Source organism: Dendrobates tinctorius, unplaced genomic scaffold, assembly GCF_039654945.1.
Source record: "Dendrobates tinctorius isolate UK_male_01 unplaced genomic scaffold, ASM3965494v1 ptg000120l, whole genome shotgun sequence".
Classification (NCBI taxonomy): domain Eukaryota; kingdom Metazoa; phylum Chordata; class Amphibia; order Anura; family Dendrobatidae; genus Dendrobates; species Dendrobates tinctorius.
Window position 1 is genome coordinate 31,972,046 of NW_027361788.1, and position 27,303 is coordinate 31,999,348.

The following is a 27,303-nucleotide window of genomic DNA, read 5'->3' on the forward strand; positions in this document are numbered from 1 at the left end:
AATCTCTGCTCTTGGATGGGGCTGAGGTCCGGGCTCTGTGCGGCTGCTCATGTTCTTCCACCAAACTCTCCCTCCATGTCTGTATGGTCCTTGTGCACTGGGGGTCTTCCCCAAACTGTTCCCACAAAGCTGGAGGCTACAATTGTACACAATGTCTTGTGCTGAAGAGTTAAGATCTCCCTTCTCTGGGACTAAGGGGCCGAGGCCGACCCCTGATGAAAAGCCCATAGCATTATCCTCCTCCACCATCTGTACAGCGAGCACAATGCAGTCAGGGGGTAACGTTCTCCTGGCATTCACCAAACCCAGACTCCTCCATCAGACGCCGGACAGAGAAGTGTGATCCATCGCTGCACAGAGCACGTCTCCTCCAGAGCTCAGTGGTGGCGGCTTTACACCACTCCAGCCAACGCTTAGCGTTGTGCTTGTTGATGTAAGGCTGCATGCAGCTGCTCGGCCATGAAGCTCCCGACGGAGGTGCAGTGTACGTACTGATATTATACCGGAGGAGGTCTGGACTCTGCAGTTATGGAGTCAGCAGAGCGTTGGTGACTTCTCTGCCCTCTGCTTCAAATAAGTTGTATCAAATGTATTTTTTTTTATTTAGTTCTGGTAAACTATAGCGATCTGCAGCAATGGCCGCCCGTGAGGTCATTACAATGAGACCGGTGTGACTTTTACCATAAAACTTATGTCTAAGGCCTGTTTCACACTTTAGTTTTTTTCCATCAGTCAAGATCCGCCCTTTTCCTAAAAAAAAGGATGCGCCATTTTGTTTGGCGGATCCGTTTTTTTCCCCATTGACTTGCATTACTGGCGGATCTTGACGGATGGGCATCAGTCGGATCCGTTTTTTTGCGGATCCCCCAACATGCCCGGACGGAGCCGGAAATGTAACCCTGAAATCAATTCTGGCGGATGGTAAAAATTCTCTCTCTCCTTTAAAATTCTTCAGCCAACAGATCCGTCAAAAACCCGGTCCGCTGCCATCCGTTCACTTCAGTTACCAACGGATCCGCTTTCCGCCATTTTGGCGGATTTTAACTGACAATAAAAAACTGAAGTGTGAAACTGACCTAAGGCGCCACTAACAGACAGTGACCAATCAGAGGCAGGCTTTCTGAGCGGTCGCTGGAGTAAGCTGAGCTGTGATTGGCTGCATGGTTTTCATGCCGCACATTCCCTGCAGCCAGGACGGGACCTATCCCTGTCAGCAGACTCCTCCCCGTGTGCAGGGCTGCACTCTGCTATAACCGGGCATCTGCCACAGTCACCATGGTAACAGGAACTTGAACCAGGTAACTAAGGAAACGGACCCGGTCTCTCCCTCTCGCGATGTTGCTACCCGGAAGCAGGAAGTGAGGGAGCAAGTGGTGGGCTGTCTGCCTCATGCAGGGGGCGTGATACCGGCTGCCGGAGCCTGACGTGTGGGGGATGGAGGGACTGGAAGCCCCGGAAACAGCGTGGACACCCGCTGTAAGGGTAAGTTACAGGATAAAAGGCTTCTTGCAGGGGTCGCTGTATGATGGGGCAGTGTGTACTGAGGTGTCACCTGCAGGGGGCGCTGTATAATGGGGCAGTGTGTACTGAGGTGTCACCTGCAGGGGGCGCTGTGTGATGGGGCAGTGTGTACTGAGGTGTCACCTGCAGGGGGCGCTGTGTGATGGGGCAGTGTGTACTGAGGTGTCATCTGCAGGGGGCGCTGTGTGATGGGGCAGTGTGTACTGAGGTGTCACCTGCAGGGGGCGCTGTGTGATGGGGCAGTGTGTACTGAGGTGTCATCTGCAGGGGGCGCTGTGTGATGGGGCAGTGTATACTGAGGTGTCATCTGCAGGGGGCGCTGTGTGATGGGGCAGTGTATACTGAGGTGTCACCTGCAGGGGGCGCTGTGTGATGGGGCAGTGTGTACTGAGGTGTCATCTGCAGGGGGCGCTGTGTGATGGGGCAGTGTGTACTGAGGTGTCACCTGCAGGGGGCGCTGTGTGATGGGGCAGTGTGTACTGAGGTGTCATCTGCAGGGGGCGCTGTGTGATGGGGCAGTGTGTACTGAGGTGTCACCTGCAGGGGGCGCTGTGTGATGGGGCAGTGTGTACTGAGGTGTCATCTGCAGGGGGCGCTGTGTGATGGGGCAGTGTGTACTGAGGTGTCACCTGCAGGGGGCGCTGTGTGATGGGGCAGTGTGTACTGAGGTGTCACCTGCAGGGGGCGCTGTGTGATGGGGCAGTGTGTACTGAGGTGTCGCCTAGTATGGAATGCGCTTAACTCTTGAAAGTATGGGTAAAGGCAGGGCTGTGCAGTCGGAGTCCATTTTGGTGGAGTCAGTATAAAATGGGCTGACTCCTAAAATATATAATAAGGCTGGTTTCACACTTGCGTTTTTTTGCGCTGTTTGTTAGCGCAAAAAAAGCATGCGTTTTTTCCCCCTATCTTTTACATGGGTGCGCATACACATGCGTTTGTACGCGCATGCGTTTTTTTGTAGTGTGCGCTCGGGCGCACAAAATGCATCCTGTTGCATTATTTGTGCGTCCGACTTGCCCCCAAAAAACGCATGCGCACATAATGCGTTTTTTTTTACAGCAAAACACCCATTATAGTCTATGGGTGCGCATTGTAATGCGCATGTATGCGCAAAAACACACCAAAACCCGCAAAAAAACCTGCACACAAACGCATGATGCTTTTTTTTTTCATGCGTTTGTGTGCGCAAAAAACGCACAGCAAAAAAACGCAAGTGTGGAAGTAGCCTAAATCGGGCTCAATAATTCAGGGCTGTAAATGTTTTCATAATTTGGGAAACTCATAAAATGCCTGTTCTGTTCCTGATCTAAGAATCTCGGCTTTTAGCGGAGATAATATGTGCTGCACTTTATGTACATGCTCAGGACTGAGGCAGTGCTGTGGAGTTGGAAGTCAGGGAAATTGAGGAGTCTGAGTCAGAGCTTTGGCTTACCGACTCCACAGCCCTGGTTAAAGTAACATGGCACCGCATAGTTTTTATCAAAGCCATGATACTGCCAAAATCCCTTCTCCATGATCATTTTTTCAGAATGTCGGCCTCATTTGCGGAGCTGTACTGTAGGAGCAGGTTTACGCTATATAGAAATGCTGTGGATTTGTGCAGGTAGAATCCGCAGCAGAATAAAGTAGCAGGAGGGTCTGGAAATTGACCTGCGGTGTGGATATGTAAAGCAGCTATTTCATTTTCTATTGTAAAAGAAGCAAAAATTTGTCCCAGTACTTTAAATTGGGAAAATAAAATTCTCAAGGAGATTTTGCTGCGGATCCACAGGTCGTCTACAGGCGACAATACTCTTCTTACCAGTTTCGTGCTGATCCCGCTTTCCTGGTACAGACAATCTCTGTATACTGTGCTAAAAACAGTGACCAGCCGGGGTGAGCGGGTATACACAGGTTCAGGAGTGGTAGAAAATTGCTAAAATGAGTGTACACTCTTATCCACAGTATCGTTCACACTAAAATTTATAGCTGTTGATTTCATTGTTGAATGTGGCAGATTAAAGGGGTTGTCCACTACCCTGACAACCCGTTCTAAATCCCTGTTTCCAGTAAAGTAAATTTTTTTATTGTAATCTCATCTACTAGGAGTTGACTAAAGGCGGAGGAATTTTTTTTTGTCATCTGTAAAAATGTAAAGCAGCATCATGTCACCATTTATGCAATGTTCATACATAGTTTTTTTGAGGTGCAGAAATCCAATGACTTTTTCTTGACCTCCACTGTTCCTGTAAGGCTAGGTTCACATTAGCGTTTCTGTGCGCAACGTATCATCTTCATGCGCAAAGGCATGCAAAAACGAATGTTAACGCAGCGTTTTTTATCCGCATCATCTTACGCATGACGCCAAAAAAGCTGCATGTGTTTGTATGCGGTTTGCATTGTTTATGACCATGCATTAAAAATTTCCAATGTTTTGGAGTAGCTTTTCCTTGACATCAGACACCCAGTAGGCATGTCTCATGGGATATATATATATAATATATATATATATTATATACACACACACACACACACACACACACACACACACACTGCACTGAGGAAATCCTCATCTTTGGCTGCTGTATCTACCTGCAAGATGGATCTTGACCTGGGCAGCTTCTATAAAGATCTGGATTTAAAACTGAAATTGGCTGCTGCCTTTGCTTTTGCTTGTCAAGAACAAAGAAGAGAAAGACGGAGAAGACGTCATCATCGCTATTGGCACCACCCCATCCTTGAACTCCGAGAGAGCCGTGGAGCCTACCACTCTTTGTATACAGAGCTGCGGCAAAACCCAGAGAAGTTTTTTGACTACACGAGGATGTCGGAACAGAGCTTCCATGACTTGCTGCTACGTGTCTGAGGATCCATCACCAGGCAGGACACACAGCTACATCGATCAATTCCTGCTGAGGAAGGTCTGTTGGTCACCCTGAGGTACGTAATTTGGAAAAAGAAGCACCTGGCGTTAATTTGATTGTTATAAAAGCCATGCACTGACTTTTTTTTTTTTCTCATCTCATTTTCTGTTCCGCAGATTCCTGGCTACCAGAGACCTTATCATCACTCCATTTTCAATTCCAGATTGGAGTGTCCACACTTTCTGGAATTATTGTAGACACCTGTCGTGCTTTAGTTGGGATTCTGCAGCAAGAATTCCTCCCCCAACCCACAACTGAACACTGGCTGGAAAATGCTTTAAAATTCCAGGAAATTTGTAATTTTCCTTACTGTGTGGGGGCCGTGGACGGCAAACACATTAGGATTATGAAACCAGCTGGAAGTGGAACTGAGTACTTCAATTATAGAAAATACTCTTCCATTGTTCTAATGGCTATTGCGGATGCTGAGTATAGATTTGTTGCCGTGGACATTGGCTCATTTGAACGAGGAAATAACTTTCAAAAACTTTGACATGGGCCAACGTCTGGATGGGAATGATTTTAATTTTCTGCAGCCAAGATCACTGAAGGACCGCCAACGCGTTTTGTTGTTGTTGGGGATGAGGCGTTCCAAACGTGTGCCAACCTCATTAAACCATACTCAAGTCGGAACTTAATTCACACAAAAGAAAATTTACAACTACAGACTGACAAGGGCACAAAGAACTGTGGAGTGTGCATTTGGATTGCTGATATCGAAATGGAGCATTTTGGGCACATCCATTAATCTAACAATTGACACTATTGATGAGGTTGTGAAACTTAAGCATGTGTTCTGCACAACTACATCCTGGTAAAAGAGCGACCAAACTTACAACCTGAGGAACCTGTTACATTGCATGATTATCAATTTCACCCTCTGAGAAACACAGTGGAAGTTGCCCAGATGACGGATAAGTTTGCTGCTTACTTTGTTTCAGATAATGGACGTGTGGCATGGCAAGAGAAAATGATTTAAGCTGCTAAGTAACATCGCCATCAATGATCCCCTCTCCCAATCTGCCTCTCATCTTCTTTCTCTAACTTCTTCTTTCAGCCTCTCACAGTTTACTAATTCTCCCACACATGAGGACGGGAATACTCTGGACCTGGTTTTCTCCCGTCCTGGCTCGCTGCACAACTTTACTAACTCCCCTCTTCCATTCTCGGACCACAACCTTCTTTCCTTCTCTGTCAAGAATTGTCTCCTCACCCGGGACACCCCCACTTTCCACCCTTATTGGAATACACGTACCATTAATACCCAGCAGCTTATGGACCATCTCCACACATCTTTAGCCCCCATCGCCTCCCTCTCCTGTCCAGACTTGGCATTGTCACACTTCAATAATACACTGAAGAATGACCTAGATGAAGCAGCACCTTCTACACACAGAAAGACCTGACACAGACAACGGCAGCCATGGCACACAATGTAAACACGCTTTCTTCAGCGCTGCTCAAGGTGTGCAGAGCGGCAGTGGAGAAAATCTCTCTTAGCTGAAGACTTCATCCACTATAAGTTCATGCTCAAAACCTATAACTCTGCCCTTCATCTGGCCAAACAATCTTACTTCACCACCCTCATCACCTCACTATCCAACAACCCAAAACGACTTTTAAAACCGTAAACTCCCTCCTGAAACCTAAAGTACAGGCCCCCATCACCAACCTCAGCGGTGAGGATCTGGCCACATATTTCCCAGAAAAAATCAACCACATCCATCAGGATATCTCAGCCCAATCTCCTCAGTGCCTGGATCCCCTTCCCTGCCGCACCTCAAGCTCACTAGACATTTTTGAGCCTGTTTCAGAAGAAGAAGTTTCCAAGCTCCTCGCTTCTGCTCGGCCTACAACCTGCAACAGTGAACCCATTCCTTCACATCTCCTGCAGTCTCTCTCACCAGTGGTCATCACTCACCTGACTAAAATATTTAACCTCTCTCTTTCTTCGGGTATATTTCCCTCCTCATTTAAACATACCATCATAACCCCTTTACTTAAAAAGCCATCCCTGGACCAGAACTGCACTACTAACTACAGACCTGTCTCTAACCTTTCCTTCATCTCTAAACTCCTGGAACGCTTGGTCCACTCCCGTCTAATCGGCTATCTCTCCAGTTACACTCCCCTGAAACTGCCCTCACTAAAGTCTCTAATGATGTAATAACAGCTAAGTCGAAAGGTCATTGCTCCCTGCTGATTCCCATGGATCTCTCTGCCGCATTTCACACTGTGGATCATCAGCTCCTCCTCACTATGCTCCGCTCTATAGGCCCCAAGGATACAGCCCTCTCCTGGTTCTCCTCCTACCTCTCTGACCGATCCATCACTGTATCTTTTGCCGGCTCCTCTTCCTCTCCTCATCCCCTTGCTATCGTGGTCCCGCAGGGCTCAGTCGTAGGCCCCCTCCTCCTCTCTCTATACACTGCCCCTATTGGACAAACAATCAGCAAATTTGGGTTCCAGTATCATCTCTATGCTGATGACACCCAGATATACACTTCTTCCCCTGATATCACCCCTACCCTATTTCAAAATACCAAGGATTGTCTGTCTGCTGTCTCTAACATCATGTCCTCCCTCTATCTGAAACTAAATCTCTTCAAAACTGAACTTCTTGTGTTTCTCCCCTCTACTAATCTCACACTACCTAACATCGAAATAACCCTGGAGGGTTCAACCATAACTCCCAGGCAGCATGCCCGCTGTCTTGCGGTCATATTCGACACCGAACTTTCCTTTACTCCCTATATCCGATCACACACTCGCTCTGTCACCTGCATCTTAAAAATATCTCCAGAATCCGACCTTTTCTCACCTTTGAAACTGCTAAGACTCTTACTGTTGCTCTTACTCATTCTCGTCTGGACTACTGCAACTCTCTTCTGATCGGTCTCCCTCTTACCAAACTTTCTCCTCTCCAATCCATCTTGAATGCGGCAGCCAGGGTCATATTTCTGTCCAGCCGCTTCACCGATGCCTCCATCTTGTGCCTGTCATGGTTTGAACAGGGTTCTTGCCCTGCATTCACAGGGTTAAGTGTTCGTGGCCTCTTTCTGGATCTGGGAGGGGTATTTATACTCACTCTTTACCAGGGTTCTCTGTCAGCTATACTGTTGTTCTGGTGTGTCTGACCCCTGGTGTGCGTGTATTCTGCGTTGCTTGTTTGCTTCCCGTGTATGACCCGGTCTGTTCCCTCACTCTGTACTCCGTCTCTCGTTTTGTACTATTGTCTTTTCTGGTTCTGACCTCCTTGCTTGGCTATCGTTACTCTGTTACAGTTTGTCCTTATCGTACCGTCTATTGCCCGTTCTGGTTTTCTGATCTATTGCTACGTCCTGACTATACTGTATTGTTATCTCGTGCTTTGACCCGGCTTGATCTGGTTTCTGTCTATGCCCCTTGGTAACATTGTCCTGTAGTTACCTTTCTAGGAGTCTCCCTGCAGCTCCTAGCTCTGTGGAGCTTAGGCCACGCCCCCAGCAGTCACGTGCTTCAGGTCCTGATAGTCTGAAGCACGCATCGTCTCCGCTGCTGCCCTGCTCCACAGGTATCTTTGAGCACTGTTTTTGTACTCGGGATGCACGCACTGGCTCAGTGAGCAAGTGCAGTGCGGTGTTCCTGACAGTGCTATTTGCTACAGGGTCCAGTATAAACTCATCTCTCTCACCCACAAAGCTCTCCACAGTTCTGCACCGCCTTATATCTCCTCTCTCATCTCTGTCTATCGCCCTACACGTGCCCTCTGTTCTACAAATTACCTAAGACTAACATCCCCCGTTATCTGAACCTCGCACCTCCGTCTCCAAGATTTGTATCGTGCTGCGCCAGCTCTCTGGAATGCATTTCCCCAGACGATCAGACTGATACCTAGCCCCGACCTATTCATGCGTGCTTTGAAAACCCATGTCTTTAAACAATCCTACCACATCAACTACTCAGTAAACTAACTTTGCCCTGTTCCCTCCTTCCAAATATTATTCTGAATCTGCACCCTACTATACATCTGTCTCCACACCTTCCATGCACACGATAACTGCACTTGATACTTGTCTATTGCACTTAAACACACGGGCTGATGACCGGATCATGCAGCTTTATATGAAAATCTCTATTTATTATAATTGCCAGACCTGAAGTAACAAGCACTTTTCACCTACTGTGTCCCCCCCCCCCCCATTTCCTTGTAGATTGTAAGCTTGCGAGCAGGGACCTCACTCCTAATGTCACTGTTTAAATTGTCTTAACTTGTATTGAATTTATTGTCTGTACATGTCCCCGCTTAATTGTAAAGTGCTGCGGAATATGTTGGCGCTATATAAATAAAAATTATTATTATTTAAAATGTACCCGTTATGTTTAAATGTACCTGTGATGTAAAAATGTACATGTAATGTTAAAATTTACCTCTGTTGTTTGCTGAGTTAAATAAAATACCTTCAGTAAAACTTACAAGTTCCCTCAAAAATACAATACACGTGTGTTTGTGGCCACGGCGCATAAGGCTATGTGCACACGTTGCAGATTCTGCTGCGGATCCGCAGCATTTTTTGCTCTGCGGAACCGCAGCAGATTTAGCTGCGTTGTACAGTACCATTGTTTTCAATGGTAAAATGAAAAACGCTGTGCACATGCTGCGGATTTTTCTGCCCGGATTTGCTGCGGGTTCAAATCCGCAGCCTGTCAGTTCTTTGTGCGGATTCCACAGCGGTTTAGCACCTGATCAATGACAGGTGTCAAACCGCAGGCTAAACTGCAGAAAATCTGCAGATAAACCGCAGGTATTTTGACCTGCGGATTTTCTCAAATCCGCGCGGACAAATCCGCAGCACCTAAAACTATGTGTGCACATAGCCTAAAGATACAAATAAAACTCAAGATCTAGTACAAACAAAATACAAATTTTATTTTAAAACCTTTAACAAAAAAGAAGGGTTAAGGATCGGGTGATTGGGTTTAGCGTCAGGGTTTACGTGACGGTGAGTTGGTGTGGAGCTAAGAGGATTGGGTGGTAGTTGATGAGGAAGGGGCAACAAACTGAAGGATTTGATTAGGGATGTCCTGGGTCGCGTGCAGCGGCCAGGGGGGGAGCGGGGGCCGGAGCACGGGGCGGGGAGGTCACGGGAGGGTCCCAAGTGGGAGGTGCTTTTGGCCAGAACCCTGCTGGCCAGATATCCGGAGGCAATATAAGGCAGGCTGGGACGCTGCTGGGGTGCTTCTGGAGGCTCATTGCAGCAATGGATACAACGGAAGCCCCCATAGACCAACAGGATGAGGTGCAGGAGCACCCGCAGAGGCAGACTTCAGTAAAGCCTCATACAAGTGGTCAGCAGAAGAAGCAAGGACGAACGAGCGGGCAGAGCCGCAGAAGTTCCTCCAGACTGAAGGATCCCGCTGCCTCCCTCCGTGATCCGGTATGTGCATCGACTGCATGGGTAAGAGATCTCCGTGATCTCGCAGGGGAAGAAAAGTTCTGGTATACAGAAGCACAGGGAGTGTGCCCTCTGTAGTTGCCCCTTGCCAGATGCCCACCCTAAAAAGTTGTCAGCCGTGCGTGCGACAGACGGTAGGGTTTAAAAGGGAACGATAGTCCATGGCTAGATTGATAGGCCCTTACACTCTCCCCCGTTTATACAGGTAGCGGAAGAGACGCCTGACTTCACCACAAGCCTGAGAGAAATAATCAGGACAGAAATGAAAGCCCTATCACAAGGGGAGTCTTCTAAGAGAAGAGAAGCTAGTCTTTCGGGTTCAGAGGATGATGACTCCTCGGATCCCCTGCCTCCTCTTCATCTTCGGAGGAAGACTCTAGCCGTTTTTGCTTCCCCTTAGACCAAATGGATAGGCTAGTCAAAGCAGTAAGATCCACTATGGGGGTAGCGGACACAAAACCAGAACTCTCTGCACAGGATATGATGTTCGGTGGTCTAGATCCAAGGAAGCGCAGGGCCTTCCCTCTACATAACAAGGTCCAGAGCCTGATAGACAGAGAATGGAAAAGGCCTGAAAAGAGGGGTACCTTACCACCGGCCTTTAAACGGCGGTACCCCTTTGATGACCCAGTGGTAAGCAGATGGGACAAGGCCCCTAAGCTTGACGCAGCAGTAGCGAAAGCCTCCAAAAAATCCTCCATACCATTTGACGACATGGCCTCCTTGAAAGATCCGTTGGATAAAAAAGCGGATTCATTTCTAAAAGGAACATGGGAGATGTCAGCTGGCGCTCTAAGACCAGCAGTAGCAGCCACGTGCACAGCCAGATCCATGATGGTCTGGCTGGATCAACTGGATTCTCAGTTGAAAGACGGAGCCTCGAGAGCATCCATCCGGAAGACCCTGCCGATCATTCGAAAACGCCTCAGCTTTTTTAGCTGATGCTTCGGCAGATTCGGCAAGGATGGCGGCCAGGACCGCAGGATTATCGAATGCAGCTCGAAGGGCTCTCTGGTTGAAATGGTGGCCGGGAGATATCCAGGCCAGGTCTCGACTCTGTTCATTCCGTGTGAGGGGGAATATCTATTCGGTCCCGTGCTGGACGAACTTTTAGAAAAAGCCGGGGATGATAAAATGAAAAATTCCCCAGTCTGCCGAATCCTTCTTATAGACGTCCCTTTACCAGGAAGGGATATTTCCGTAGGAGGTCGTCCAGGGATCAAGGCAAATGGGATGAAAAAAGAAGGGAAGGTACAGGATTTATGTTTGGAGGAGGGGGGCGCCAGGAAGGGCCAGCGCGTGAGGCTAAAATCCACCCCAATGACTAGTTGCTCCGGTAGGAGGGAGACTAGCTGCCTTCAAACTGGCCTGGTCGCTGGATCCTGGGGTTGATAGCATCGGGACTACGGCTAGAATTTTCCTGTGTCCCCCAAAACAGATTTAAGGTTACCCCACTTAAATCTTCCCCATCAGAACAAGCTGCCCTGGAGGCCGAGGTTCATGATCTATGCCGCAAGAAGGTCCTGACGGAGGTGCTGGAGGCAGAAAGGGGAAGAGGTTTCTACTCACCTCTGTTCCTAGTCCGTAAGCCAGATGGCTCCTTCAGGACTATAATAAACCTTAACGAGTTTCTGGTCATACGTCCGTTCAAAATGGAAATAATCAATTCCACAATAAAATTGCTGTTTGAAAATTGCTTTATGGTGGTGTTAGATTTAAAAGACGCCTACTACCATATACCCATTCATGCAGCCCATCAGCATTTCCTCAGAGTGGCGGTTCAGATAGATTGGTCAGTTCAACATTTCCAAAATGTGGCCCTCCCCTTTGGGGTTGCAGTCGCTCCATGGGTATTTACTAAAGTTGTATCGGAGGTTATGGCTCATCTGCGTGAATCAGACATTCTAGTGGTCCCCTACCTGGATGACTTCCTTATTATAGGCAAAACGGCGGAACATTGTTTGGAGCAGTTACAAAGGGCAATGTCTGCCCTAGAGCGGTTAGGATGGCTACTTAACATCAAAAAATCTCGATTTCAGCCAATAAGAGTCCAGCAATTCTTAGGCCTAATCTTAGATTCTGAGAAGCAGGAATGCCGTCTGCCTCCTGAGGAGTTAGTTCGCCTACACTATCAGGTCCTGAACGCTTCCAATAACCCCACCATGTCCCTCAGGAAAGCCATGTCCCTTTTGGCCTCTCTCTCGTCCTGTATCCCCGCGGTCCGGTGGGCCCAGTTTCATACAAGAAAACTACAGGGCGAGGTTTTACTACATCAGAGTCCTTGGGGGTTAGCTGGAGGGCCAGCTAACTTTATCCCGGAACACGAGAGAATCCCTAGAATGGTGGTTAGAGAAGAATAACTAACTTATCCAGGGGGGTGTCCTGGGAGTATAACATAACCGGCATAGTCACCACAGACGCAAGCCCTTCCGGTTGGAGGGCTCATATGGGTGAGATTTTAGTCCAGGGCCTATGGGAGCATCATCAAGTAGAAATGTCGTCTAACCTGAAAGAATTGACAGCAGTGGAGCAGGCAGCTAAAAAGCTCCTTGTGTATCTACAGGGTCATCACGTGCGAGTGTTCTCCGACAATCAGGTTACTGTGGCTTATATCAATCACCAAGGTGGGACTCGTTCCAGACCCCTGATGAATGTAGCAGAGCGTTTGTTCCAACTATAGCAGAGCAGCATTTTCTATCTTTAACAGCTCTACATATAAAAGGAAAAGAAAACACCACGGCGGATTTCTTAAGCCGCAATCTGCTAAAACAAGGGGAATGGTCCCTAAAAACCTCCATCTTCGATCTGATTGTACAAAAGTGGGGGCAACCAGAGGTAGATCTCTTCGCCACCAAAGAAAACGGGAAAGTGAGACAATTCTGCTCTCTAAATCCCAGAGAGGACCCTCTGGCGGTAGACGCCTTTCTGATAAAGTGGGACTTCAGGCTAGCCTACGCCTTCCCTCCCCTATCTCTACTACCCCTGTTGATAAGGAAAATCAGAAATGACAGGGCGAGGATTATAGTAATCGCTCCATTTTGGCCCAGGAGGGCATGGTTCTCATGCCTCAGGACCATGTCTGTGTCCGACCCGTGGGTGCTTCCGGACATCCCAGATCTCCTATCCCAGGGCCCAGTTTACCATCCTCAGGTGGCTGGCCTACATCTGACGGCGTGGATTTTGAACGGTCACTGCTAAAAGATAAAGGTTTCTCCCCAGACCTGATTAACACCCTGCTTAAAAGTAGGAAAATCATTACAACCAAAATTTACTTTAGAATCTGGAAAAGACTCCTTCAGAACTCAGGAGTAGTCGCTGGGGAATCAGCACCTATAGTTCAAATCTTAGAATTCCTACAGAAAGGTCTGGACATGGGGCTTTCCACCAGTACCATTAAAGTACAAGTATCAGCCTTGGGGGCCCTTTTTAGCTGCGACATCGCAGGTAGTTACTGGGTCAGTAGGTTCATTAAGGCGGCAGATAGATCCAGACCAGTAGTGAAGGATAGGTTCATGCCGTGGGACTTGAACCTAGTTCTCACGGCTATGACGGAAGCTCCATTTGAACCTATCTCATCAGCTTCCATAAAAAAATCTGTCCCTCAAAGTAGCCTTCCTGGTAGCTCTGACGTCAGCTCGTAGAGTAAGTGACATCCAGGCATTATCTAGGCTTCCTCCTTATATACAGTTCAGAGACGATGGGGTAATACTTAGGCCTGATCCAGTATACTTACCTAAGGTAGTTTCTAGTTTTCATAGGACACAGGAAATAGTCCTTCCATCCTTCCTCCCTAATCCAGCTAACAAGAAGGAAAAGAAACTACACACCCTAGATGTTAGGAGATGTCTCATAGAATATCTGACAGTTAACGATCCCTGGAAGAAGGATAATGCCCTTTTTGTCTCCCATCAAGGCGCTAGGAAAGGTCTTAGAGCATCAAAAAACACACTAGCCAGGTGGATTAGAGATGCTATTTTACTAGCATACACCTCAAAAGGCAGATCGGCACCTGGGAAGCTGAGGGCGCATTCCACCAGAGCCATGGCGACCTCGTGGGCCGAAAGATCAGAAGTCTCCATTGACGAGATATGTAAGGCGGCTACTTGGTCCTCTCCGAGCACCTTCTATAGTCATTATAGGCTAGACCTGGGTGCTTCCTCAGACCTCTCCTTTGGTGTCAGGGTTCTGCAGACTGTAGTCCCTCCCTAAAGTAGTTATTACTCTCTGTAATTCTCTCAGGTGGTGCTGTCATGGATGACCAAATAAAGTCTTAGTTTCTCACCGGTTAACGGTATTTTTCGGAGTCCATGACAGCACCCGTATATTCCCGCCCTGGCCTTTAAGTTTGGGTGTTCACTTTTTTCTCTTGTATATATCCACGGGTGATAAATAGTTAAGTAATAGTATTGTACATAAATCATGCCATTAACCTCGGAGGTCCTTTTGTGCTCTGTAATCCGACTTATGCGTGGGAGAGGTGCCGCCCTTTTGTATCTGTAGGTTTCCTGTTCCTGAAGTGCGGATCCCCTCTCTCAGGTGGTGCTGTCATGGACTCCGAAAAATACCGTTAACCGGTGAGTAACTAAGACTCAAAGTTTTCCCAATTTTTCGGACTGACTGACCTTCAATTCTTAAAGTAATGATGGCCACTCGTTTTTCTTTTCTTAGAATTTGTATTATGGCAAAAAAAAGCAGCTAACAGTCTATTCAGTAGGACTATCAGCTGTGTATCCACCAGACTTCTGCACAACACAACTGATGGTCCCAACCCCATTTATAAGGCAAGAAATCCCACTTATTGAACCTGACAGGGCACACCTGTGAAGTGAAAATAATTTCCGGTGACTACCTCTTGAAGCTCATCAAGAGAATGCCAAGAGTGTGCAAAGCAGTAATCAAAGCAAAAGGTGGCTACTTTGAAGAACCTAGAATATAAGACATATTTTCAGTTGTTTCACACTTTTTTGTTTAACTATATAATTCCACATGTGTTAATTCATAGTTTTGATGCCTTCAGAGTGAATCTACAATTTTCATAGTCATGAAAATAAAGAAAACTCTTTGAGTCTATGTGCCCATGTAGCGTTTTATTCCGGACACTAAAAACCGGACTCCTTCCCAGAAATCGCGCGTTTTTTTCCGCGCGATTTCACCACGATTATGTTCGCGATTTTGCCGCGATTTTCGCGTGCGATATTCAAGCACTTTCCAAGCGATTTGAAACATCGCTTGGAAAATGATTGACAGGTTGGTCACACTCGTCAAACATAGTGTTTGACAAGTGTGACCAGGTTTTTACTATTGAGGCTGCTTATGCGGCATCAATAGTAAAAGATAGAATGTTAAAATGCTAAAAAAAATTAAAAAATCGGGGTATATTTACCTTCCGGCGTACCGCGCTGCATTCCCGGCCTCAGCGTTCCCAGTAATGCCTTGCGAGACCTGTGATAACGTTGGTCTCGCATTGCTATAGCGATCTCGCGAGACCACGTCCTCACAGGACGGTGCCGCAAGGCATTACTGGGAACGCTGAGGCCGGGAATGCAGCGCGTGACGCCGGAAGGTAAATATACCCCGATTTTTTTATTTTTTATTCTTTTTTTTACAGGGGTATGGTACCCAGGGCCTGGAGGACAGTCTCCTCTCCTCCACACCGTGGGTACCAACCGCACATGAGACGCTTAACTTCCCGCATGGTGGGCATAGCCACATGCGGGAAGTAAGCGATTCTCATGCATTCCTATGGGTGCGAAATCGCGGCAATTCTTTGCGATTCCGCACAAAAGAATGACCATGCTGCGATTTTTTCCGTGATGCGATTCCGCCGTGGAAAAAAGCGCAGCATTAGCACAGCATGTGCGGAATGCCATAGGAATGCATGGGGGGCGTTCTGTACACGATTTTTAAACGTTTTTGCGCCCAAAATCGCAGCAAAAACGCTTAAAAATCGCTACGTGGGCACACAGCCTGAATGAGAAGGTGTGTCCAAACTTTTGGTCTGTACTGTGTGTGTATGTGTGTGTGTGTGTGTGTGTGTGTGTGTGTGTGTGTGTGTGTGTGTATGTATATATATGTACGTACATTCGCCAAGCAAGCGCAGGCCTCAGAAATGCAAGGTTCCGGTGGTATTTGTATTTCCGGAACCTTTGAGCAGCACCACTTCAAACCCGAATCTCCTCTCTCATTTCCTTGTTGAAGCGATCCTTCATCAAACGCCAACATATTTTGATTCTCTTCACTGTGAAGGGGGGGGAGAATGAAAAAATTAATTGGAAAACAATCCACCTACATTAACAGGTTTACTGCCACGTCAGACCACATTGCAATACTTACCAAATTCATTTCTGGCACGTGGCATGGCACAGTCCCCATCAGCCAGCAGCGATGTTGCCATTTCTTCCCAGAGACGTCAAATCACCACATTGTCGCAGTGCTGACGATCACGGGTGTCCCACAACAGTACTCGCTCTTGCACAAGGTGGATTAGTTGCTCATTGTCAGTATCCAGTGTGGCTTCTTCCCGCTGTGAAACCTATAGATAAAATAGAAAAAAAGAATTTTAAGTAAAACTGAAAAAAAAAAAATTCTATTACAACTCTGATGAAAAGACTACTTACACCCTGTCTTTCCTCCTGAGACACACAAGCCCGATGACCCTGGGAAGAATCATTTCCGACTGCTCCTCATCAGTGGAAGGTACTGTACCTGTAAGAAATTACATGATTTAACATGTGTAGTATTGCCAGTCAATACATACCAATCAGTATAAGCAAATGTGATTACATAATCTTTGTCAGGTCCACCCTGGTAAGAAGTCAGTTCTTCACTTGAGGACATGGTTGAAGAGCAGGCAGCAGTCAAGTGAAACACTACACAAAAGAACAGAAGAAAAATTAAACTTGTTAAGATCCAAACACAATGTAGACAAAAAAAAATCCATGGACACCAATACTTACATTACAGGCAGTAGTCCAACAGCACAGCTGTCAGCACAGACCAGGGACAAACAGCAGCACCAGGAGAGTCAACCAGTCTACAAGGAAGAGAAAAAGCATTGGAAGAGACAGACATTTTCAAAACTTCTATACTTACATAGAGAGTGTTGTACCAGGAGAAAACCGCAGCACCAGGAAAGTCGACAAGTCTAAAAGTAACAGAAAAAAAATTAGTACAAAGTGCAAATTTCAGTGAGAGAGACAGACATTTTCTAAGGTTCTATACTTACATAGCCAGTCTTGTGCTATCGTCGAGAGAGTTATATGGCCTTGCGGTGTCCACACTTCCTTTTATAGAGCTAGCAATTAGCAGGTGGTGAAATCACTTCCTTGATCAACTCATTAGAAGTACGCATGCGTATTGAACACGTGTACGCATGTCCTTGCGTACCAGTGCGTTTCCATAGACAGTAATGTGTTTTTTTGACGCATGACTGCGCATATTTGATGGAATTTTGCCGCTTCTAAAAATGCAACATGTGTTCGCCGGACCCCACGGCACACCGAGAAATGGCGCATGCGTACTGATGCAAACGCATGTCCCTGCGTACACCATGTTAAAGATATGTACACAAGACACATGCAGATCTCTGCGGATAAAACGCTGCACACAGATACACAAATGTGAAACCAGCCTTTGCTGCCATTTCTTAATTACATTTCAAACTCAAGAAAGGGCAACTTGAAAACACTTGTCTGCTGTTTTTGGCACAAAATTAGAGGTGGCTGGGTTTTTAGAAACCTGGGAAACTTGCATCATCTAGCTTTTTCTAATGACGATAATGGACCAGCCATAATCTTAACAGGCTAATTAAGGTCTGAAACCTTGGTCAAAGTTATCAGAGCATACAAATTTCCAAGGGTGCCCAAAGTATTGAATTGGTCCATTTTCCTTTTTGTAATGTTTAAAGTGTAAACCTTTTATTTTTTTTCCAGTTCACCACCTGACAGCACCATGGAGGACGTCCTCCTTACCCTCAGTGGTACAGGAACAATGAGCGGTTAAAAGTACTCTCCCCTTACCACCCATCAGTGTTTTTCATGTCCCACTGGGGATAGAAACGACGAAGCGTATCCTCGGACGGTGCTGTGCAGATGGTGAGGATCGGGGGGGGCCCAGCCTTTTCCTTCCTGCCGCAAGAAATCTGCAGCTGATCCCTGTGATGGGGGGTCCCTCAGCCAGCCCAGTGTAGTGCTGCTCCTGGAAATGGGTCCGCTTCCTCCTCCTTGGGGGCTCTGAGGCCCGGCGCCATGCCTCTGGGCAGCGGTCTCCATGACGCCGGCAACACTCTCCCAGGGCCATAGCGCGGAGGTGCGGTGGTGGCCAAAGCAGCCGGCACACGGCGAGACTCAGGCCGCAGAAGCGTGGCAGCCGGCTGGCAAGCAGTGCTGGGAGCAGGAGACGCAGCTGCGGGTCACTTCTGATCGCTTGTCGTTTCAGAGTGTGGCCGCACGCTGGACATGTGGGTCGTGTCACTGCCGGTGGCGGCGGAGCCCAGCGGGGGCGCCTGCCGCATGGAGCAGCTTGAACAGTGCGGTCACACAGCATGAAAGCGGCGGTCGAGGAGGAGCAGGATCAAGCAACTAATGGTAGAAGTAGTTGCTTACTTGAGAAATCACAGCGTCACCATAGTACCATATTTGGACGATTTCTTACTAATGGCAGATTCGGTGGAGCAGCTCAAAATCGATTGCCACCTCACAACCTCCACGTTACAGGAATTGGGGTGGGTCATAAATTGGGAAAAGTCAAATTTAATCCCTCAGCCCAGAATAAAATTTCTAGGAGTCATACTAGATTCCCACATCAAAACATCTTCCTTACCAGAAGAAAGACAGGTCACCCTAATAGAGAAGGTGCACCGGTTCAAGAAGAAACCATGTTCCATAAGGGAGGCAATGAAAATACTGGGCCTAATGACAGCTTGCATCCCCGGAGTGAAGCGGAGTCAGTTCCACTCACGGAACCTGAGACAGGAGACAGAGTTCATTGGACAAGAAGATGACACTCTCCCATTCAGTAAAGAAATCACTGGAGGCAGACATGTGATGGTTCTCTCCGATAACGTGACCGCAGTGGCGTTTCTAAGACACCAAGGAGGCCCGAGACATCCGTCATTACAACATCTGGCGAATCAGATCTTCAAGTGGGCAGAGAACTCTGTGTCGAGTCCATCTCGGCGGTACACCTGGAGGGAGCCAGGAACCAGCTGGCAGATTACTTAAGCAGAAAATCGATAAACCCCACAGAATGGGAATTAAATCCGGAGATATTCCACATGCTGTGCTAGCGTTGGGGAACACCGCAGGTGGATCTCTTTGCCTCCAGAACCAACGCAAAGGTCAGAACCTTCTATTTGCTAAATCCCCTAGAGGGGGCAGCCGGGTTCGATGCGCTGTCACAACCCTGGGGAGAAGGGCTTCTGTACGCGTTTCCCCCCTCTTCCACTAATTCCGAGAACACTCAGGAAGATACTAGACGACGGAGAAACAGCAATTGTAGTAGTTACCTTTTGGCCAAAGAGGAGCTGGTTCTCTCTTCTAAACAGACTGGCGGTGGAAAGACCCATCCTTTTACCAAAGAGACAGGATCTGCTACACCAGGGTCCGGTACTGCATACGAATCCGGACTCGCTGCAGCTATCGGCTTGAATCCTGAGCGCCAAACCCTGAGATCCAGAGGCCTCTGAGACGATGTCATCACAACACTCCAATCAAGTAGGAAGCCAGTGACGTCAGCGATTTATTATAAAATCTGGAAACGGTTCTGTACCTTCTCGGGTGGATCTCCGATGGATACTTCAATTCCAGACATTCCAAAAATCCTTGACTTCCTCCAGCTGGGATTTAGGAAGGGTCTTCGGCCTAGTACATTAAAAGTACAGATATCGGCCCTTAGTGTCTTCTTTGATTTCTCCCTAGCCACCCATCCCTGGGTGGCGAGGTTTTCTAGAGCCACACAGAGATTGAGGCCCCTCGTAAGAAAGTCCTCTCCACCCTGGGACCTTAACCTGGTCTTTAATGTGCTGTGTAAATCCCCGTATCTCCTGTCAGAGAATATGTATATAGTCAAACTCTCCTTTAAGACCGCCTTTCTCATAGCCATTACATCGGCCAAGAGGTTGAGGGAAATGCAGGCCCTATCTATACGGGACCCGTACCTACAGATTTTTGATAGGTTAGTCCTGCAGCTTGACCCAACTTTTCTCCCCAAAGTAGTATCCTCCAAGAATATAAAACAAGAGGTGGTTCTTCTCTCATTCTGCGAACACCCCAGAAATCCAAAGGAGGGGGTCTATCACAATTTAGATGTCAGAGAGACCGTGCTAAAATATCTAAAAGCAACCGAGAGTTGGAGACAAGACAAAAATCTGTTGATCCAGTATGGGGGACCAACTAAGGGCTGTAAAGCGGCAAAAGTGACAATCGCGAGGTGGATTAAAACCATGATAGACTTAGCCTATAGAGCTCAAGGGAAGGATTCCCCAGACAGTCTTAGAGCCCATTCAACTCGAGCCGTAGCTACGTCATGTGCAGAAAGAGGGGGGGCCTCAGCAGAACAAATTTGCAGGGCCGCAACATGGGCAAACGTTAGTACCTTTGCTAAACATTACAAATTAGATGTAGTGTAGAACAGTTAGCCTTCGGCAGGAAGGTCTTACATGCAGTAGACCCGCCCTAAAATTACCATTCTTTGGTACTTCTCCATGGTGCTGTCAGATGGTGAACTGGAAACCGGTAATTAGACCTACTGGTAATTGTGTTTCCAGGAATCCATCCTGACAGCACTACTAGTTCCCTCCCTACTGCAAGTTTGTGTTTTGCATACTGATGTGAAGTAACATTTGTATAAGAATTGTTAATAAAGCCTCTGTTTGCATCCATCCAGATGTGGTACTTTGGAAAATCACTGATGGGTGGTAAGGGGAGGGTCCTTTAACCGCTCGTTGTTCCTGTCCCACTGAGGGTAAGAAGGACGTCCTCCATGGTGCTGTCAGGATGGATTCCTGGAAACGCAATTACCGGTAGGTACTATGTGCCTGACTGTTCATAGTTCTATGCTGTACAAGTCTTATCTTGTTTCATATTGTCCCCCTTAAAAATTGTTTTGTTTTTTTATTTTTTTTTGTGTGTTTCTCCCTTTTTTCTACTATACATTCTAAGGGACCCACGGTTATATTAGTTATAATTTGATAATGGGGGGGTTGGGTATAAGAGGTATGTGTCAAATCTGTATGTTAAAACTGTGTGTGCCTTGTCTCAATTTTGTAACTTGAAACTGTTTAATAAAAAAATAATCTGATTTAAAAAATAAAAAAAAACAAGCCTGATGTATTTTGGAACCAAGTTCTGTAGACTGATGAGGTTAAAATGGAACTCTTTGGCCACAATGATCAAAGGTATGTGTGGAGAAAAAGGGCACAGAATTTCAGGAAAAGAGCATCTCACCAACCATTAAGCGTGGGGGAAGATCAATGATGCTTTGGGGTTGTGTTGCAGGCAATGGCACGGGGATCATTTCACGGATAAAAGGGAAGAATGGTTTCAGTTAAATTCCAACAATTTCTTGGGGCAAGCATAACATAACACATCTGTAAAAAAGCTGAATTATAAAAAAGGATGGCTTCTACAAATGGATAATGATCCTAAACAGTCGTCAAAATCCACAATAGACCACCTGAAAAGGGGCAGGCTGAAGGTTTTACAATGGCCTTCACAGTCCCCTAATCTGAATATCATTGAAAATCTGTGACTAGACCTCAAAATAGCAGAGTATGCAAGATGGCCCAGGAATCTCACAGAACTGGAAGAACTTTCCAAGGAAGAATGGATGAAAATCCCTCAAACAAGAACTGAGTGATTCTAGTCTGGCTACAAAGTGTTTACAAAGTGGTGATACTTGTAAAAGAGGGTGTTACTACGTATTAAAGGGTATCTGTCACCTATTTTTTCGCATATAAGATGCGGCCACCGCCATCAGGGGATTATCTACAGCATTCTGTAATGCTGTGAATAAGCCCCCGATGTAACATGAAAGATAAGAAAAGCGAGTTATATTATACTCACCGGGGGGGGTCCGGTCCGGGTCCGATGGGTGTCGTGGTCCGGGTCTGGTGCCTCCCATCTTCTGACAGTGACGTCCTCCTCCTTAGATAAAAAAGAACCTAGACATGTTTGGTGTATATGAACTCGTAATGACTTGGAGAATCATAATGGAAGGTCACTTTTAGCATTTAGTGAACCTACTAAAATGAGCAAAACAAAAAAACTGTGGGATTGTACTTTTTTGTAATTTCACCGCGCTTGGATTTTTTTTCCTGTTTTCCAGTACACGACATGGTAAAACCAATGGTGTTGTTCAAAAGTACAACTCGTCGATCATCCAGTGTACTTTTGAAATTAGGCACACCCACAAACATTGCATGTTATTGCAGTCACTGGCCCCAAGTCACGGCTACCATGTAACATGCGCACATCTGACATGAAGCTGGGGCTGTACACCCAGAGACAGGGTGCATGCCCGGGTAGCGGATGAGCTGTGTGCACGCTCAGGATTTGGAACGTGGTTGCATTAAAGACAGTGACCAATTCCCTGATGATGCCGCTAACGTGGTAAAACATGTTGGGGGGACTAGGGCTTTAAATGTACTTGTCCTACTCTGCCAGACAGGTGTTGCCATTACGCATCATTAATAGAGCTTTGAGCACTTTAATGTAAACAAATTTAGGCACATTAGGGACTGACTTTTATTTTTTTTATACCCTAAAGTAAAATTTAATTTTGATAATAAAAGTAACTTTTTAAGACTTTCTAGCGAGGGTTTATCTGGGGTTCTCCCCAGGATGTAACTCAGAATCAGTACAGGATCAGTAATGTAATGTATGCACACAGTGACTCCACCAGCAGAATAGTGAGTGCAGCTCTGGAGTATAATACAGGATGTAACTCAGTATCAGTACAGGATAAGTAATGTATGTACAGTGCCTTGCGAAAGTATTCGGGCCCCTGGAACTTTTCAACCTTTTCCCACTTATGCTTCAAACGTAAAGATACCAAATGTAAATTTTTGGTGAAGTGGGACACAATTGTGAAGTTAAATGAAATTTATTGGTTATTTTAAATTTTTGTGGAAATTCAAAAACTGAAAAGTGGGGCGTGCAATATTATTTGGCCCCTTTAACTTAATACTTTGTTGCGCCACCTTTTGCTGCGATTACAGCTGCAAGTTGCTTGGGGTATGTCTCTATCAGTTTTGTACATCGAGAGACTGAAATTCTTGCCCATTCTTCCTTGGCAAACAGCTCGAGCTCAGTGAGGTTTGATGGAGATCGTTTGTGAACAGCAGTTTTCAGCTCTTTCCACAGGTTCTCGATTGGATTCAGGTCTGGACTTTGACTTGGCCATTCTATCACCTGGATATGTTTATTTGTGAACCATTCCATTGTAGATTTTGCTTTATGTTTGGGATCATTGTCTTGTTGGAAGACAAATCTCCGTCCCAGTCTCAGGTCTTTTGCAGACTCCAACAGGTTTTCTTCAAGAATGGTCCTGTATTTGGCTCCATCCATCTTCCCATCAATTTTAACCATCTTCCCTGTCCCTGCTGAAGAAAAGCAGGCCCAAACCATGATGCTGCCACCACCATGTTTGACAGTGGGGATGGAGTGTTCAGGGGGATGAGCTGAGTTGCCTTTACGCCAAACATCTCGTTTGGCATTGTTGCCAAAAAGTTCGATTTTAGTTTCATTTGACCAGAGCACCTTTCTCCACATGTTTGGTGTGTCTCCCAGGTGACTTGTTGCAAACTTTAAACTACATTTTTTATGGATATCTTTGAGGAATGGCTTTCTTCTTGCCGCTCTTCCATAAACGCCAGATTTGTGCAGTGTACAACTGATTGTTGTCCTATGGACAGACTGTCCCACCTCAGCTGTAGATCTCTGCAGTTCATCCAGAATGATCACAGGCCTCTTGGCTGCATTTCTGATCAGTCTTCTCCTTGTTTGAGATGAAAGTTTAGAGGGACGGCCGGGTCTTGGTAAATTTGCAGTGGTAATGATACTCCTTCCATTTCAATATGATCGCTTGTACAATGCTCCTTGGGATGTTTATAAAGTTTTGGAAATCATTTTAAATCCAAATCCGGCTTTAAACTTCTCCACAACAGTATCACGGACCTGCCTGTTGTGTTCCTTGGTCTTAATGATGCTCTCTGTGCTTCAAACAGAACCCTGAGACTATCACAGAGCAGGTGCATTTATACGGAGACTTGATTACACACAGGTGGATTATATTTATCATCATTAGTCATTTAGGACAACATTGGATCATTCAGAGATCCACAATAAACGTCTGGAGTGAGTTTGCTGCACTGAAAGTAAAGGGGCCGAATGATATTTCACGCCCCACTTCAGTTTTTGAATTTCCACAAAAATTTAAAATAACCAATAAATTTTGTTCAACTTCACAATTGTGTCCCACTTGTTGATTCTTCACCAAAAATTTACATTTGGTATCTTTATGTTTGAAGCATACGTGGGAAAAGGTTGAAAAGTTCCAGGGGGCCGAATACTTTTGCAAGGCACTGTGCACAGTGACTCCACCAGCAGAATAGTGAGTGGCAGCTCTGGAGTATAATACAGCATGTAACTCAGGATAATTACAGGATAAGGTAATGTATGTACACAGTGACTGCTCCAGCAGAATAGGGAGTGCAGCTCTGGGGTATAATACAGGATGTACCGGTAACTCAGGATCAGTAATGTAAGGTATGTACACAGTGACTGCACCAGCAGAATAGTGAGTGCAGCTCTGGGGTATAATATAGGATGTAACTCAGGATCAGTAATGTATGTACACAGTGAATGCACCAGCAGAATAGTGAGTGCAGCTCTGGGGTATAATACAGGATGTAACTCAGGATCAGTAATGTAAGGTATGTACACAGTGACTGCACCAGCAGAATAGTGAGTGCAGCTCTGGGGTATAATATAGGATGTAACTCAGGATCAGTACAGGATCAGTAATGTATGTACACAGTGAATGCACCAGCAGAATAGTGAGTGCAGCTCTGGGGTATAATACAGGATGTAACTCAGGATCAGTAATGTAAGGTATGTACACAGTGACTGCACCAGCAGAATAGTGAGTGCAGCTCTGGGGTATAATGCAGGATGTAACTCAGGATCAGTACAGGATCAGTAATGTAATACACTCACTGGCCACTTTATTAGGTACACCTGTCCAACTGTGTGTTAAGACTTAATTTCTAATCTGCCAATCACATGGCGGCAACTCAGTGCATTTAGGCATGTAGACATGGTCAAGACAATCTCCTGCAGTTCAAACCGAGCATCAGTATGGGGAAGAAAGGTGATTTGAGTGCCTTTGAACGTGGCATGATTGTTGGTGCCAGAAGGGCTGGTCTGAGAATTTCAGAAACTGCTGATCTACTGGGATTTTCACGCACAACCATCTCTAGGGTTTACAGAGAATGGTCCGAAAAAGAAAAAAAATCCAGGGAGCGGCAGTTCTGTGGCCGGAAATGCCATGTTGATGCCAGAGGTCAGAGGAGAATGGGCAGACTGGTTCGAGCTGATAGAAAGGCAACAGTGACTCAAATTGCCACCCGTTACAACCAAGGTAGGCAGAAGAGCATCTCTGAACGCACAGTGCGTCGAACTTTGAGGCAGATGGGCTACAGCAGCAGAAGACCACACTGGGTACCACTCCTCTCAGCTAAGAACAGGAAACTGAGGCTACAATTTGCACAAGCTCATCGAAATTGGACAGTAGAAGATTGGAAAAACGTTGCCTGGTCTGATGAGTCTCGATTTCTGCTGCGACATTCGGATGGTAGGGTCAGAATTTGGCGTAAACAACATGAAAGCATGGATCCATCCTGCCTTGTATCAACGGTTCAGGCTGGTGGTGGTGGTGTCATGGTGTGGGGAATTTTTTCTGGGCACTCTTTGGGCCCCTTGGTACCAATTGAGCATCGTTGCAACGCCACAGCCTACCTGAGTATTGTTGCTGACCATGTCCATCCCTTTATGACCACAATGTACCCAACATCTGATGGCTACTTTCAGCAGGATAATGCGCCATGTCATAAAGCTCGAATCATCTCAGATTGGTTTCTTGAACATGACAATGAGTTTACTGTACTCAAATGGCCTCCTCAGTCACCAGATCTCAATCCAATAGAGCATCTTTGGGATGTGGTGGAACGGGAGATTCGCATCAGGGATGTGCAGCCGACAAATCTGCGCCAACTGTGTGATGCCATCATGTCAATATGGTCCAAAATCTCTGAGGAATGCTTCCAGCACCTTGTTGAATCTCTGCCACGAAGAATTGAGGCAGTTCTGAAGGCAAAAGGGGGTCCAACCCCTTACTAGCATGGTGTACCTAATAAAGTGGCCAGTGAGTGTATATGTACACAGTGACTGCACCAGCAGAATAGTGAGTGCAGCTCTGGAGTATAATACAGGATGTAACTCAGGATCAGTACAGGGTCAGTAATGTATGTACACAGTGACTGCTCCAGCAGAATAGTGAGTGCAGCTCTGGGGTATAATACAGGATGTAGCTCAGGATCAGTAATGTCATGTATGTACACAGTGACTGCAGCAGTAGAATAGAGAATTCAGCTCTGGAGTATAATACAGGATATATCGGAGGGTCAGTACAGGACATGTAACATATGCATACAATAACTCCACCAGCAGAATATTGTCAGTGACTTGCCTTGTTTTGTTTGTAGGTATCTGCCAGTCTAGTTTCCTGGATGGCCATCCGGTATTCCTACTCCTTCTTGCTACAAATTTACATCCTGGTGATATGATCCGACCAAGACCTCCCATGAGACTCTACAAGAGGTGGGGTCCCCAATGCCTGTGATCCCCATTCCCCGCCGTGTTCGATCCTTCCACGGCCCTCATACCACCTGCTTGCATTCTGCCTGCGGCCCGGTCCGGACTACACATTTGGTGCGCACCAAGTACAACAACTTTGACATCTACCTGAAGTCCAGATGGATGTACGGCTTCATCCGCTTCCTGCTGTACTTCAGCTGCAGCCTTCTTTCTTCCATCCTCTGGGTGGCACTCTCTATCCTGTTTTGCCTTCAGTATCTGGGCATCCGAGTGTTCCTGCGCTTCCAATACAAACTGTCCATCATCCTGCTGCTGCTGGGGCGGAGGCGGGTCGACTTTAGCCTCATGAACGAACTGCTTATTTATGGGATCCACGTAACCATGCTGCTCGTCGGTGGACTGGGATGGTGTTTTATGGTGTTTATAGATATGTAAATATATGCATGCGGATGGGAAACGATGTTCCTTGGCAGATTGAGTACGAGTCGGTCTTGTTTTCCCTTTATTTATCAATGCAAGAATAGTCTTTTTTTTAATAAAGGCATGTAAATACATGTCAGGATGCCAGCA

General features: G+C 46.4%; 1 protein-coding gene across 1 annotated transcript; it reads left to right on the forward strand.

Annotated features, from left to right (window-relative positions):
- Nucleotides 1-1,237: 1,237 nt before the first annotated feature.
- Nucleotides 1,238-27,303, forward strand: TMEM250 (transmembrane protein 250). The gene is made up of 2 exons (XM_073541048.1): nucleotides 1,238-1,482; nucleotides 26,622-27,303. Exon 2 carries the CDS (start codon nucleotides 26,749-26,751, stop codon nucleotides 27,166-27,168), a length of 420 nt encoding a protein of 139 aa, XP_073397149.1. The 5' UTR covers nucleotides 1,238-1,482; nucleotides 26,622-26,748; the 3' UTR covers nucleotides 27,169-27,303.

Bases quoted from the DNA above. Each gene is read 5' to 3' on its own strand.
- TMEM250 (XM_073541048.1), top strand. From the start codon at position 26,749: ATGCCTGTGATCCCCATTCCCCGCCGTGTTCGATCCTTCCACGGCCCT.